Source organism: Poeciliopsis prolifica, unplaced genomic scaffold (assembly GCF_027474105.1).
Source record: "Poeciliopsis prolifica strain line A6 unplaced genomic scaffold, Auburn_PproV2 SCAFFOLD008, whole genome shotgun sequence".
Lineage (NCBI taxonomy): Eukaryota > Metazoa > Chordata > Actinopteri > Cyprinodontiformes > Poeciliidae > Poeciliopsis > Poeciliopsis prolifica.
This window is the reverse complement of record NW_026562383.1, coordinates 628,865-645,886: the sequence shown is the minus strand read 5'-3', so window position 1 is coordinate 645,886 and position 17,022 is coordinate 628,865. Positions and strand designations below refer to the sequence as shown.

The window sequence follows — 17,022 nt, the reverse complement described above, 5'->3', positions numbered from 1 at the left end:
GTGACAGAAGAAAAATCTATTTAAGAGTTGATGGAGATTCACAATGAAGGAAGTGGTGCATTTCTTCAGATGGCAAAAGTAACTCAAGAAAGAAAGTGGAGGAGTGACAATTTTAACAAATATGCAAAGAACATTTTTGTAAAAGTTACATACTGAAGGAAAGACAAAGTACAAATTGTAAATTTTACTTTAAATTAAAAATTCAAATTTCACTGAAGTCATGTTGATCTAACCAACAATATTATAATGACTGAAACAGTCATAGTTACTTGATTGTGTCATAAAATACATAATGATGACCTTCTCTGTTTCAAGCCAGTTCTGAACCAGAGAAGGCTTCAGAAATTTAATTATAGCTAAGAAGAAGAAAATGGACCGTTGCTTAATGGACAAAAGCCCTCTTTTCAGATAAAAGTAAAGTTTACATTTACTTTGGAAATTAAATTAGAAGTTCCTACAGTGATCTGATACTCCTTATCAGAAGTTCTGATAACACAAATATAACTCTGTCAGTTATTATTTTGTTACTGCACAGACTGGCGACTTGTCCAGGATGTACCCTGCCTCTCGCCCAAAAGGTTCGCAGGAGATGGGCACCAGCACCCCTCCTGACACTAGTAGCTATGAGGGTGTACAGAAAATAGATGGATTATTTTTGCTATCTGCCCTTGAATTGATAGAACAAACCCTACAGCCAGGGATTTTCACACCTCCAGGCGGGTCGCTCCCAAAAAGTTCCACTCTGCCAGTGCCAGAGACTCCAATCACTGGGTGTGATTGGAGTCCAATGACTTGCTGGATCTCTGTGTAATCTGGACTTTAGGTAGATTTGACTTGCAAGCAACATGAATGGCATACATTTAAACACGAAAATAAAAAAAAAAATCATACAAAAATACTAGGAAAATATTTACATAAACTACTACCATAAAAATCAAGGACAAATGCAACACAGAGTTCCACATTTCTGGATTATACTTGATACTATTAAATATTGTATTCGTTTAGGATTTTCATCCAATGAACTGTGATTAGAAACAGAAATAGACACTATTTATTTTTTGGAAGTAAACTGAAATGGCCAAATTGACATGGTTTTAATGGAGATTCTTCTACATTGACAGTCAGAAATGTATTTTATAATAGTTGTGGCTGCAAGGACTGCTGTTTTACTCCACAAAAAGCCGTGACTAAATTTGAATCATTGCAGCTATATTTGTACAAAATGTTGGCCTTTATATTTTAAATATGTCAAGGCAAAAAACGAATGAGCAGTAAAACCTCTGTGGGACGTTTACATGTTTGCCTTTGGGTCTGAAGACCACACCCACCTGACTCCTTGGCTACTCGCAGTCTGTCTGGCCAGTCATCAAAGCGTCCCAGACATTTGGACAAGTACGTCTGGATGGTGACACAGTCCAGCAGGAGGACATGGTTGTCTGCTCCAACACGAAGAATAGGATCAACGACAATGTAGCCTCCTCCTAACCTCTCCACACCTCTGTGAGAACAGCATTACATTCAGCACAAATACTGACATGTCATTCTGAACATGCAGCTTCCATGTCTTATCTTAGAGCAAAGGTCTCCAGTCTGTCAGAGATCCTGGGCCATTTCACATGCAAGAATTCTAAGCTACAAATCATGTTCACCCTACAAAACCGCTGCAACCTCCCAAAGGCAGAAATTTAAATATTTTAATGTTTTTTGGTTGAAGCTATAAACAGTAAATGCATATACATATCACCTGAACATGTTTTTCAGCTAATGTGTAAAACAGATCAGCCATTGAAGATATGGTTTGAGGCCAACCATGCTGGGATTTAACCTAGTTTCAAATGTTACCCTAAATGTGTCAGGAAACCTAACTCTGCACTCTTCCTGCCAGGTCTGGCTCATCATCAATCATCTAGATACTGAATCTGCACCAGACAAAGTAAAATGCTTCCATTAGTATTTCTTGACATTGATTGATTTGAATTGTAGTAGATTTATCAAGAACTAAAACCTGAAGGGTTGTTTTTCTTATAAATCGAGATCAACCAAAGCATAGCAGAGCTCAGACTATATGGCTCTTCAGTCCTCTAAGTCTTTTGAAATGGCACAGCATGTGTTGTACTTTATCCAAGAGACTCCATGAGACATTAGTTGTTTCAATTACAAATGTGCACAAAACTTTGTCCACATTCCATTAGTGTAAAAACAAAAAAAACCCAGTAGTTGTGTTTCTATTAAATAAGAAAAATAATTGAAAAATCACATGTAAATAAGTTTGTTCGCACAATGTGCCAGTAAAAAACATGCTACTACTTCCTGTTTTCTTCATGGTTTGTGCCAGTGGAAACATCTTGTTGTTGATCATGTGATTCATATGATGCAAAAAAAAAAAAGGTGTTTCCAGTGCAGTTTTGCAAAATGGACCAATTTTGATATGGCCAAATTAATGTAAAAATTGATATTTTGATATTGTGTTTTCAAAATATCTGTGTTTTCATTTGGTAAATTTAATTTTGAAATAGCTGCGCAATTATATGGTCAACGGAGATGCAGTTACAGTAACTGTGTTCAGGATTAGTTAGATCTCAAAATTGATTGATTCATTTTTCCCCCCAATTTTTTATCTGCTAACTAAAGAAAGTTTATATACCACAATGTCAATTGTACCACAATTTTCCAATTATGGGCTTTAACAATTGTAATATGAGTCACTCTTACGCATATCCAAAGTAGTACTGGTAGGATCCAGCAATCTTGAGCTCTAGGGAGCAGTACTTATCAGAGTCATCCTCCCTTCCTGTTGGGTAGTTCCAGGCTAAAACACGAAAGTTGTTTCGAATGAACTTCTGTCCATCAAGTGGGTAGTTGGTGTGAACTATAACTCTCCTTCCTTGAAGGCTTGGACCAAGGCGGAACTGGAGCTCAAAACCTGAGGAGACACAACAGCTTTTCATTTATAATGCAGCATTGTGGGAAGCTAAACCTAAAAAAGAACCAGCATAGAGAATTTTTATAGATCTTGTCTTAGTCTTTATCTTTTTGTTTTAACCATGGCATGCAGTTTGGACAAAATGTATTACTATTTAAATCTGCATGAAAAATTCCACGCACTTAGAGCACACAACTTTTCCTGTCAAATTTTGCTTAACTTCTTGCATTAGAACTACAAATAAAAAAAAATTAAAAAAAACAATAAACAAGTACTGCATTACCTCCCTGCAATAGAAGCCTGTTTAATCTCACTCCTGGTATGAAGAGATACAGGAGAATCTCACAGCTCTGAAACAAGCACACTATGATGTCTGGATGCAGACATTTTGGGATAATGTCTGCATCCCAAAATGGCTGCAGACATTATCACAAATGTCTGCAGCCATTTGGCCCTTCACAGTTTAGTCTATATATAGTTGAGATTTACGGCCAGCTCACAAATGCCTACCAGGTTTAGATAGCTGTAAATGTCAAGAGGCACACTTTTTTGGTCTGTTAACTGCAGCCAGCATGCAGCATGTCTTTTCTCACTGAATAAAGACATGCCTTTATTCATATTATGGAATATATACCGTGAATATATTCCATAGATTCAGGATACAACTTGGGTACAGCACACTGCTTCATGAAAGTGGTCTTTTTCCACCTAATAAACTTGGAATTAAAACCATTTTAGGTCCTTTGAATGTTCAGAAAGCATGAAACATTTTATAAACACACAACGAGGGCTGAAATGATTCCTCGAGTGCCTTGATTATTAAAATTCCTTGAGGAAAATGTATCTGCCTCGAAGCTTCCTTAAGTTATAGTTTATTATTCAGTGCTCCATGTTCTGGCCAGGTTATTACTTGCGTTACTCTCACTTCCACCAGAGTTGTGGAAGTTGTGATGAAAGCTAAGTGTTAGCAGCATAACTTCCAGTTTTCAAGTTCGGCCTGGGAGGATTGTAGTGATTCATGATGATGTCCAGGTCTTTGTCATTTTTTGGGGGACCAATAAGCATCCTTAAAATGACTGGCACGACGCCTGAGGTACGTCAGCTTTTCTCCTCTCGGAGCTTGTTGGCTGGTTCAGAGCGAACGGTGAGGAAGAGCACTGCAGGTGTATTTATACAAGTGAGTAGATAGACTGAACACGGCGGGCGGGTTTCAGCATCTATGCACCAAAAATTTGGAACAAACTTCCAAAAACTTGTCAAACAGCGGAAACCCTGACTTCCTTTAAACCCTCAGAGGCTCAAATTATTTGAAAACTGTTTAAGTTGTTGCAAATCTGCAGCCCCTGCCTGGAGAGGGTTAAATCTCAACTAAAACCACATCTGTTTAGAATTGTATTTGAAATGTAGTATGGAACAATGTATTGTTTATTCTATGTTGCATGACTTTGTGTTTTTGTGTTTATGATGTAAAGCACTTTGAAATGCCTTGCTGCTGAAATGTGCTATCCAAATAAAATTTGATTTGATTTGATTTGATACACATTATTTGATTAACGTAAGTGTAGCTTTACAGACGAACCAGAAAATTTATTTCATATCATCCCGGCGGTAGATGTTTCTGTGTGTAATGATCAAAGGTGTCAAATCCTGTCGCTAATATGAACACAAACGCTATAAATGTGTGGGCAAGGTCAGAGTTCATCTATTGAATTGAATGAAGATGAATACATAAAGGAAAAGCTGGAATATTGACAATTTTTTATACAAGTGTATTTGTGAGCCTTTATTATTAAACTGAATATAATTGTAGATGTTTGTAAAACTTTTCTTAGAAAGTGAGCTATTATTGTTACAGGTTAATTTTCTAAAGTACAAAAATGTTATTGTCAGGGAATCTCAAATGTGAAAAATTGGACTGATGCTAATATGCAATAGTACTACTGCTTCTATGTCAGCTTTACCAATGTTTTATATTGTCTTTTTTTTATCCTATTACTCAATAGATAATCAAATTATTGATTATCTATCAATAATTTATAGATTCCTTGATTACTAAAATATTTGTTTACAACAGCCCTACACACAACACCTTTATGCTTCCATTGTCATGGTAAAACATAAAGGAATTACCAAAGGAATGTATGTGTCCACCTGCAACCTCTGCTCCATCAGAAATAGTCTGACATGATAGGAAAGAAAAGCAGTCAAGATATAAGGAAGAGAATTATGGAACTTCACAAGTCTGGTTTATCATTGGGAAAAATTTACTGATGCTTGAAGGTGTCATACTCATTTGATCAAACAATTATATGCAAGCATAAAGATGACGGGAATGTCCAGTCATCATACCACTTAGGTAGGAGATGGTTCTGAGTCCCAAATATGAAAGTGTTTGGTCCAAAATGTGCAGATTGATCCCAGAACAAAAGCCAAAGACCTCATCTTGATGCTGCTGAAGCTGATAAAACAGTCACTGTGTTTTCATTACAAATGTGTGCAAATCTTTGACATTATTCTGCTGTGTCAAAAATACCATTGGGAAGTTTCCTTTAAATAAGAAATGTAATTAAGTCACATGAAAATTATGTTAGCGACGGATGTAAAAACTAACATGAGATACAGTGGCTCACAAAAGTATCCATACTCTTAACTTTTCCATATTTTATCACACTACAATCAAACAAATATATGTTATTAGAATTTAATGTGAAAGACTAACACAAAGTGCTGTACAATTGTTAGGCAGAAGAAAAATGATACATGATTCACAATTATTTTTATGAATAAACTTAAAAGTCTGTGGTGTGCAAAAGTATTGAGCTCATATTTGAGTAAAGGCAATTGAGCAAAATAGTGCATGTGTCAAAGTGTGGAGTTTTGCGAGAGTTTCTCTTTCTGTGTAAACACAAAAAGCAGGTGTATATCAGTTTTAATGGCAGAGAATGTAGGTACAGAATAGCACACATAGGTTAGTCATAACATCCCACATAAAATACTATTCAACATGCAACCTGTAAAATCTCAGTGACACTTTATTTGACGAAAGTGTCACCAAAATCTCTACGTAAAAAATGTTCATAATTTTCAGAGAAATATGAAGCAAGAGAATAATTACCTTGTTCAAGTCTGAACAAAGTTCTCTCTAAATTCTCCTTTTCGTTAAGCATGAAGACTCTGATTTGCTTCAGGTGCTGAGGCAGCATCATGGGTGTTCTCCTGAACTTGGAGGGAACCCTGGTCTCCTGTCAGGTGAGAAAAACTACAAGTTATTTTAGTAATGTACTCACTGGACTCCAACACAGCATACCTCTGAATAAACCATACAGAGATGCTTGCTTTGACATCAGACATGTCCACTGAAGTGGAGAAATTTACTGGCATCGGATTTAATGAAAGGGATAGCACCACACAAGTAGACCTCTCACAATTACAAATTTTGATGAGCGATTGTTTCAAAAATTATTGCAATAAACAATAATATTTGTTCTGAAGAGTTTTTGTGGCGCTAGTGGCTCATATTTTTGACAGTAGGCAGACAGGAAGGAGGGCGAGGGTGGAAGACATGCGGCAAAGGTCGCCGGGACCGGGAGTCGAACCTGCGACGTCCGCGTCGAGGACTGAGGCCACCAAATGTGGGCCGTGCTAACCGCCTGCACCACCACAGCACGCCCGCAAAAGATTTACTTGAATAAAAACTAAACATAAAGCCGAAGTAAAAATAAGAGTGCAGATTATGAAGTCTGCATATTATACTACAGCATATGTGTCAAACTACATCAAATGGTGTATGGAGAAGGTTCCAGTAACAAAATCAATAATCACACGGAAACCTTGGATGACTAAGGAGGTGTATTCTAGACTGGGGAAGAGAAATGCCTCTTTCAAATCTGGTGATATTCACACACTTAGATCAGCAAGAGTCAATTTAAAACATACCATCAAAGAAGCAAAACATGCCTTCAGCCAAAAGATCCAAGGTTTCTTTCATGATGCCAACAACACCAAACAGCTGTGGCAGGGCATCCACAGCTGTTTGGATGCCCTGCATCCAAACTTTTATAGTCAGTCTGTGACTGACTATAAAACCACATCTCCATCCTGCCAATATGAAATTAGCTTCCTTAATGAACTCAATAGCTTCTTTAGAAGATTTGAAGCCTTAAATAAAACCCCTGCAAGGAAAGCTACCCCTCACCCTGATAAACAGGCCCTCAGGCTTGAAACATCTGCTGTGCGAAAATCCCTGGGGAAGGTCAACATACGAAAAGCTGCAGGTCCTGACAACATTCCAGCAAAGCTGATAAAAGAATGTGCAGATCAGCTGGCCAATGTGCTCACGGATATTTCCAATACATCTCTGCACCAGACAATTGTCCCCTCATGTTTTAAGTCAGTTATTATTATTCCAGTATCCAAGAAACCAACCATCACGTCTTAATGACTTTCGAGCAGTTGCATCATGAAGTGCTTCAACAGACTGGTTAAGGATCACATAATCTCAATACTCCCTCCATCATTTGACCCATTCCAGTTTGCATACAAACCTAACCGCTCGACTGAAGAAGCCATCTCCACTGCTCTTTATCTGAGTCTGGAACATCTGGAGAAAACAAACACCCACGTATGGATGCTGTTGTTGGACTTCAGCTCAGCATTTAATACGATCATTCCCTGGATCTGGTTTGCAAACTGCTCTCCCTGGGCTTCCACACTCCTCTGTGCAACTGGCTGCTAGACGTCCTCACCGACAGAACTCAATCTGTCCGTGTGGGTAATAACATGTCCAATGTCATTTCTTTGAATGCCGGGTCCCCCCAGGGATGTGTCTTGAGCCTCCTGTTTACTCTGTTAACCGCCAGGCTCAGAAATAACTGTCTCCCACTGGCCATCTGACTGCTCTACAATCCCATTGCTAAAACTGTGTAAAACTGCCTGAAAATATTAAGTTATATATATTTAGCAACACATTACTATGTGTTTATTATGTAATTAAAAGCACACTTGTGTGTTTCTGTGTGTGCTCTGGTGGCCAAACGATGATATTTCATTGCTAATTTTACTTATGTTTCTTTGAGAAATGACAATAAAGTAAGTCTAAGTCTATATTGCCTTTCAATAATCATTAGATTTAAATAGGAACATCTGACAACCTGATGCAACAGTTCACCCTACATGATTTTTTGCCCCAATTGTCTCCTTGTGATTTCATAACCAATCATCCTGGAGTGTGTGGTGTATTACAGGAGATCATTGTTGCTGCTCCAATCTAAATCAGGTGCTGAATGCAGCCTGTTGAATGTGACAGGTAGCCAATAGGAAAGCGCGGATTCCCCTCTGTACTTTCTGAGGGGAAATCCCAAAAGGGAATCCCAAACAGCAGAGAAAGTGCAACCGAAGACCAGCGGACATTGGAGATAATCAGGGTTGGCCCAAGCCTTCGTGGGGCCCTAAGGTAACCGGACAGAAAACTGCAATTGGTGCAGTCCTACACAAATACTCAATAAATTATGTTTTTTCTTTTTGTCTATAAAATAATGACTTATACATAAATTATCAAATATATTACTGTAAAAACAAATCACTTCATGATAAAATTGTGTATTTTTGTTATTATAATGACAGAAATCATGACTAAAAACAAATAAATAAATAAAAAATCAGTTCTACTGAGGGGGCCCCTTGGTGGCCCTGGGGCCCTAAGCGACTGCTTAGTTTGCTTATGCCTTTGGCCAGCTCTGGAGATGACATATGGAAACAACATTAACGTTTATTCAACATTTTGTGCAAAGAATATAGAAATGACAAGGGGAGTAGTTGAAGCGAATTTGCTACCTCAGTTGATAAACCTGGTAACCTTTCAGCTGTTCTTCGTTAACGTGACAGAAATAGGTTATAATGATATTCTTTCAGTCAGGACTGACACCAGCCACATGCCTTGCAGGTAGATTGTAGTAAAGCATTGATTAATGCCTGGTTTTAAAATGAGTTAATTGGACTTGAAGCCATTATTTTTGTGCCCATTGTTGGACTCCACAAGGCAGGATTGAACCTGATTGAACCTTTATACACAGGATTTCGGTTGGCTAATATGTGGTCTCTCAGGTTTTGAAAATGGGCCGACAATCGGAAGATTGTGTAGTACGTACTGAACTTTACACTAAGGAAATAAGGAAGGGAGGGTCAGTGGAGAGCACCGGAGTTGAGCCTGTTTTCACTCTGTGTCATCAACAGAAAGAGAAAAAGTCCGGAAGAAAAGCCGATAATTAAAATGAGGTCGATAGTTTTAATTTATTGTGCGATTAATTGATTTATCGTTTATCGCGTCGGGCGTGTCTAACTGTGTGAGAGGTAGGTTAAACCCAGGACAGGTTACAAAACTATAACAGGACAAACAATAATGCTCGGCACACACACACACACACACACACACACACACACACACACACACACACATATCTGAGCTCGTTCTCCTGTGGGGTTCTAACCAGACATGCTTATTGTTGATATGCAATGCAGGGAATAAACTGAATATATACCCACATAGACACCACACATGCACAGGAAGAAAATGCAAACTCCATGCAGAAAGACTCCAAGCTGACATCATAAACCCAGGACCTTCCTTCTGTAGTCATGGAAACTCATTAAACGAATCCATTTGGATCCATTCATTAGCTGTAAACCTGAATCCTTCAAATAAACACAAATAAACATTCTGCATCACTCTCCATAATGAATGAAATGAGTTTGACTTTCAGAAGTTAATTACTGAAATAATTTAACAGGTCAGCCTTCTGAAATTATTATTATAATATTCAACCTGAAATGCACTTGTACATTTGTTTATAAAAGTAATGTGAAAAGTTTTAATGTGACATCAATAAAACTATCTTAAATTAACAAGGTTGCCTGTTGATGTAATCAACAGGCAATAACATTTGATACAATGTATGGGACAAGATCTGCTCAGCTGCAACAACAAAGTTTGGGACATCAGAGCAGGACAAATAGAGCAGCCTATACACTGAAGCAACATGTTACAAAACAATGAGGTTTGACTGAGCAACAAACAACTCTTGAATAGAGGAAGCCTCAACAAATCAACATAAAACATCCCAGTAGCAAAATGAACTTACCAAAGAGACAGGCATTAGGCAGATTACAATGAGGAGTCTCAAACTGAAGAAGGAACCTAAAAGCACATAGTCTGCTGGTAAGATATTGGGCCACAACGTTTGAGCTTCTATGTTCAGCCAAGTAACCAAATTGGTTATCAGTACCGGTTCATTGCTAGTTTTACATTACAATGATATTGGGAATAAGCTAATTATAATAACAATGAGCAATGTGCAAGGAAAATTACTGAGGAAGTAAAAAAAATAAAATAGAAAATAAAATGAAATTAAAACCAAGATGTTTTATTTTTATTTTACTTATTTGTTATAACTCAGGTTTTGTATTATTTTTTTAATCTTTTCATCAACTTATTTGCTTGTGTTATAGTTTTTGTATACTTTGGTGCAGTATTAAGCCAGTATTTAAAAGTGCTATATAAATAAATTTGGCCTTGGCATTGATAATAATAACAATGAACAATATGCAAGTAAACAGTTCAGGAAGTTAAGTTAAGTTATATTGTCTGCTAGAGAGTAAAAAAAAACTAAACAAAAAGAAAAACTAAACTATTAAAACTAAGAGAATTTGAACCCCTCAGAGGAAAACACCCGCCATCTCCATCTCAGTATGTAGATGTGTTTATGAAGGCAACTCAGCTTAACTATTAATACAGGTAAAATTTCAGTTTAACATCTCTCTGTCCACAGCCAGTGAGATGTTATACATTATGATCCATGATCTATAACGATATCTAATTTTTCAGTGGCTTTTAAGTATAAATTTGGATTGTATCTTAAGATGTATCTGTACAAAAATGTAGTACTCCAGCTCTGTTTGAGAAATGTCACATTAAGCGCTTTTCCACTAGATCGTCTCTAACCGGTTCGGTCCCGGTCCACCTGGCCAGATTAATTTTCTATTGAGCCATCTGCCGTGGCTCAGCCTGGTTGCTCTCAGGTTTCTGTACCTTCTTCAGGGGTAATACAAGCAGGACTGAGTCAGGTATAGCACTGAAACCATTTGATTGACAGCTGACCACATTCCTTTACTGGCTTGTGATTTATGTCACTGAAAACTCCAAACAACATTACACCTTAGCTGTGGACCACAGACATGCTGTTTGCTATCAGAGAGCTGCTGAGGACAGAGGAACAATAAGTTTAATCACTGACAGGAGCATGTGTAAAGTTTTGGAATGACTGTGATTCAACAAACAGCAATAAAGGAGAGAGAAACAGAGCAGCTGTGGTCAGCTTAATGATGGAGCTGCAGCTTTGTGCCAATTTTAGTTTTCCTTTGGATTAAAAAATAATGAAGTTTATTATTGGTTTACACCTTTTGACTGCATTACCTAAATCCAAAAGGTTGCATGTTTAAAAAAAACTAAGCGCCAGAATGTAAATATATTTATACTGTATATATAGCAAAATAACTGAACTGCACATCAACCAGTTAGTAGGAAAAGTGCCAGTGGAAAAATGCCTATTGAAACCGACCTATTCTCCCAGAGAAGAGTGAGCACATCAGCAGAATGTGAAATGACCCTGGGAGCTGCTGCAGAGACCCGGTCCAGGGTCCAGACTTTTGGCTCAATATATACCCAGCATGTGAACAAACACTGTTTACTGACATTGAGATAAGTAGAGTTCAGTTAAATGGTGATTGAGACATGCAGCTTGTGCAAAGTTTTCTATGACAATATGAGGAAGTAGGTCATACGCCTCACAACCTCTGAAAAAGTCTACATAAAGCTTCAAACTGATTTGACATGTTCCAGTCAAATCCATGTCACCAGGTCAGAAGTCCTGACTGTGACGTTCATATTGTCTGCCTGCACCAGACAATATGAACTTATATTGTCTGCATGTTTAATGAGAATTATATTGTCTGCTAGAGTGGTGAACACTCTGCTCGACTGTCTGGTGCAGACAGACAATATGAACGTCAATGTATGTAACTGATTGTTAGACATCTAGCATCACTTCAGAAGACTGTTAAAACAGTATACTCACTCACCTCCAACCTAAACTACTAAGTTGAAATTAAGCAGGGCCTGGTCATGATATACCTTTTTTAAAACAATTCCCACTTATGCCCAAATTATACAGAATTAGATTTACCTAGACCAGCAGGGACCAGTGTAGTATGGGCCTGGTGGCCGCCATGCTTTCTGGATTTTATCAAGGTAGGAGCCCAATTTAAATCCACTGCATTTGCTCTGCTCACACAGCTCAGTGTGAACGGCAAATGTTTAGATTGTAGTATATTTATTACATGAGATCCCCAGATATTGCTTATCCCATGCGATCAGGGCAGCATGTTATTACAGTTTTTCATGCTATATTAACTGCTAAAGTTATACAACAATGCCAAAGTTTCACCCATTTTTGCTGGCTGAAGGAAAGCTGCTACACCTTTTCTCTAGCTTTCAAGAAGGTAAAGTCTGACTGTTCAGAAATATTTTCTGCTGTAAAAAACAACAGAAAATATTTCCTCAGCATGAGATTTATCTCATGCTGAGGAATCTAAAGAAGCAGCACTTTTATAAGACTAACTTTGTTTTAAAACTGCAGATGGTGAGCAACATGTTTGTTAACCAGACAACTGCAGATTGTAGTAAAGCAGATGTTATATAGTAGTGATGCACAATACAACAGCATCAACATCTGATTATAAACTATGTTTATAATTTTTTTAACATATTAAAATTGGTCATTAAAAAAGAAATTAACGGATACTAACAGTTGATGTTTATTTCCATCTTGTTTCCATTAGCATTTGTGTTTCAGGAAAAGGGGCTGGAGATTAGGTATTTGTTAAGTTATGCAATTAATGAGCTGATTTTTTATCCATAAAAAATCAGCTGGGTCCAGTTCTGTAATGATCAAAGCAGTTTAATGCATCCTGAGTCACTGAACCCAGCTGGAGCCTCCACTTAACCCCCCACTGGGGGCCTGCTGTGATCAGGAGAAGGTCAAGAACTCTGGTCTTATCTATTTATAAAGCTCTCATCACTGTTCAGGTCTTTAAGCACATACCATGTTCATACCGATATAAAGTGACCAGCACACCGGAGTTACAGAGCAATCCTGGAAATAATGTCAACGTTTAAAACAACTGCTTTTCAGAGTCCTACCATCTCTTCACTGCAAGCTGGGTGTATTCATAACAATATTTAACCCTCAAATTGATAAAATAACTTAGTTACAGACCTGTGCAGTCAGGTCACAGGCCTGTAAATGATTCTGCCCATCACCATTTGTGACCAGTGAAAGTTTACAATCCCAGTTTATAGGTATTTACGCAATTTAAGGAAATATTGTGAAGAAACGCTGATCTTCCAGGTGTACTTGCCCGCTATCGCCCCCTGCTTTCACTAAAAATGAAGCTCACAGCTGTTTCAACATTTACGCCCCTCTATGCTGCACTCCGGACTCCATGAAAATGCAATCAGAAATATTTTCAAACATACTTTCAAGTCTTCAATTCATTTGGTCCGATTACCGAATGAACCGAAACACGTGGGCTCAGCTGCACCTCACTTATTGAAAAGAAGTTGCGTTACCTCTTGGTGAGTTTGTGTTTTGTTGTTGTGAGGCATGCAGTGGGCGGTGCTGTTCGTTTACAATTTCACCAAAAAGGTACAGAAAAGATGAAGCTCTTCTAGCAACACAACGCTGATAAATAAGTTCATAGGGCGAAAATGGTCACAGTTGTGACATGCTGAATCGAAGGACCAACCTCAATCTGTCTTCCCTTATAAGGTGTTATAAGCTCTACGTGGAAAGCGTCATGTTACACACAGTCAAGGTTGCAAGAGGAAGCTCAACCTGGCCGGTGGCTAATGTAGCTGCTGATACCACTACTGAGCTAACGGCTATTAGCATGGGCAGCCACTGCTATCAGTGAGCTATGACAGATGAATCCTGCAACGCAGTGCAAAAGCTTGTTGTAATGTCCAGCTGTGTATACCTGTCAGATGTGTCGTTGGTTCGTCACAGCCTCGGGAGAACAGTCTGCAGAGTGACCGTCCCACCTTGGATCAACAGCTGCTGCATTGAGGGGGAGGGTCCAGAATGGTGGGTTGCACCATTACCGTAATACCTTGTGAAACATGCAGTCGGAACGTGCGCGTGAGCGTGTGTAAAATTACTTTTCCTACAGGTTTTAACTGTAGGAAAACCTGTAAATGAAATGAAAGGACCTATGAATGAGTCCTTTCATTTCCCTTTTTCACGAAAGGAATTCTAACTGGAAGACAGGGGAAAACTCCGGTTTATTAACGTGGAGTCAGGGCCGGCCCAAGGCATTAGCAAACTAAGCAGCTACTTCAGGCTCTAGGCCACTCAGGGGCCCCCTCAGTGGAGTTGAATTTTTTTCTTCTTTTTTGTAATAATTTCTATGACATTATAATATTATACTTAGACATTCTTTTAAAAAATTGTAAATGCAATATTATCACAATATTTTTGTCCAACTCATGTTTCATAACAGGAGAGTCAATTAAATCCTATTTAATCTTTTATAGTTATTAAAATTATTTGTAGTCAATGTTGACTGTCAGTGGCTGTTTTCTTTTGTCATCGACTGATTTGACAGACATTTGTTTTAGTGTATTCTGAGTCCGGTGCTTGTTGGAGTGGAGATTTGATTTGCCCCCTGAAAAACTAAAATTCTTCAAAAATTCTCTCTTTTTTGGATTTCTAGTTGGCTCTCTGATCTGATCCTTTATATTTTTACTCATCAGACCAGAATTGTACTCTTCCAGGTGTAGCAGAAAGCAAAGTATGTGTGTGTGTATGCATATATTAATTTTACCCAAAGTAATAACAATTGTATCTGTTTCTAATGAGATTTTTAATTGACGCAAATGTTTAGAGCCATCTAGTGGTGTGATTATGGACTGCATGCGACGGGTCCTTCAGGTGCACTCACAGCTTCCCCCTCCAGAACTCTGACGAGGAGGTCGGTGCGAGAGAGGCAGCTCTTCATTACTTTTTTTTTTACTTAGGGTCATATTTTTCTAGTTCAACAATCAACAAAATACTATAAGAGCATTTAACATCTACAAATATAATTTGTAAACTTTTATCGTGGTTGGGCTGAAAAAATATGACCCTATGAATGGGAGCTGCACCAGTTGGTGTTTGTGGCTGATCACTGTCACAACACTAGCTGTTTTTTATTTTTTAGCTGAGGGGCCACTTTCATGCAGTCAGTCACATTGCGAAGAATTATCATTCTTTATCATACTCGGTGACAAGCAAGCAAACGGGGAAGGATACACAACAGCTCTAAGTCTGTTTCTTCTGTGCAAAACTGATATATCTTTGCAAAGCAAAGAAATAGTGGAAACTACAAGAAGGTGAGAATTTTGGAGGTGAAGGGGTTAATTATTTTAATTTAAGAATGTTGTGAGTGATCATCTCGAAGTCTTCCCAGAAGTCAGATTTTTTTTTTCTTGCTGGCTCCATTTCAATCAAGTTTATTTGTGCAGCACATTTAAGCAACAATGCAGTTTCAAAGTGCTTTACATAATAAAAACACACAAATATAAAGTCATATGAAGTGAAAATGGCTTCCTCCTCTACATTCTACTGTTTTCTGAAACCACTCATCATTTCTTTTCAGACGAAAATCTGCTGCAGCTTGGTGGAGACTCTGCTGCTTTGTTTCCTCAGTTTTGTGCTGTTGTTTTTTTCTACGCTTTTTTACTTTGGGTTATATTCTATTGTTTGGCCATTGTTTTGTGTGACCTCTGGCCTTGCTGCTGGTAGCAACCTTGGGTTTTTAAATCACTCCATTAAAGCCTTGTTTGCTTGTGGTTTTTATTTTATTTTATTGTCATACTCTTGTGTTGCCACATTAACTAAAACTTGTTTATTTGAAAGTGAATAACCAAATGATGAAAACTTCCTCATTATGAAAACCATGAGAAAACTTAACAAACGGCAGCTCACTCCTACAAACTCTAAGAACTTTTACAAAGGTGTTTGACAAAGAAAGGGTGTGCACAGTGAAGGTCAGCTGTGGATGCATAGTAGAAAGTCTTTTTGATGTTTTTTTTTCTTAAATCAATTACCTCCAGCAGTCCACCAATCAGACGTCTCGATGGTCTTTTGGGAGCCAACCAGAAGACCTTACACTTCAGACATCTGCACACGTTTGCACAATTAACCTTACAATATCAGGATATGTTGGAATGTCTGTGGTTGCACTGTGAGTGACATTAGTGTTCTATAGGTGAGCTAAATTATATTTGAAGAAAAGCAGAAAAATGTTATGAAAAAATATTGCTTTATAAAAGGCCTGAATTGTTATATCTGTTATATCCTACTTTATATTTAGGTGGTTTTGTGCCAGAGCCATATGTTCACTATGGCTTTGGTAAAATGATGTTTGGCCAAAGGCTGTTTTGCTCTTAATCCGTCCCTTATCCACAAATCCTGATCACACTGAGGATGTTGAATGAGGAAGAGGGTTGTAAGGGTCGCTTCATTATTGTAAATGGGGACTTTCAATAAAACACGGAAAAATATGAATGTGGCAGTTTTGTAAGGAGAAATATTAGCACTCTGATTTCATCTGTGCCAGATAAATGTGTTCATCCAAACCTTGCACAACATTCTTAATTCAGTATGTAAATTATGTCATGTGCAATAGAAGCTTGCAGGCTATATGGAGCACAAATAAAAAGGGAAAAACTGGCAATATTTTAGTGAGAACCTTGGTGCAAAAATTGGAAAGGAAAAACTAATCCTTAGGTTAGATAAAATGGTCACAAATGACAGCTGTACTTGACTTGTGTGACAGCATCTGTGGCCGTGTGTATTAATGAGAGAGAGAGTAGCTGGGTGGAGACAATATTATGTGTGCCTGTATCCATCCCATAATAGTTTCCATGTGATCAAGTCAGGCTAAACATGCGTGTGCAGTGAATGTTACCAAAGCTGCTGTTTCCTGATTGGATGCTGCCTACA

The 17,022-nt window shown here is 38.0% G+C and overlaps 1 protein-coding gene across 4 annotated transcripts in view; it reads right to left on the bottom strand.

The window, feature by feature from the left end:
- Positions 1-14,105, bottom strand: part of agla (amylo-alpha-1, 6-glucosidase, 4-alpha-glucanotransferase a) — a 52,702-nt gene extending 38,597 nt beyond the window's left edge. For 2 of the 4 annotated variants that reach the window (XM_055032799.1, XM_055032800.1), the window contains exons 1-6: positions 14,015-14,095; positions 10,063-10,118; positions 9,545-9,616; positions 6,042-6,168; positions 2,716-2,926; positions 1,332-1,501 (exon numbers count right to left, since the gene is read on the bottom strand). In XM_055032799.1, coding sequence (XP_054888774.1) covers positions 1,332-1,501; positions 2,716-2,926; positions 6,042-6,168; positions 9,545-9,616; positions 10,063-10,077 — 595 coding nt within the window. In that variant the 5' untranslated portion in view covers positions 10,078-10,118; positions 14,015-14,095. Of the gene's footprint in view, positions 1-1,331; positions 1,502-2,715; positions 2,927-6,041; positions 6,176-9,544; positions 9,617-10,062; positions 10,119-14,014 lie in introns of all 4 variants that reach the window. The other 2 variants (XM_055032801.1, XM_055032802.1) reach the window with 2 other exon arrangements.
- Positions 14,106-17,022: the final 2,917 nt, after the last annotated feature.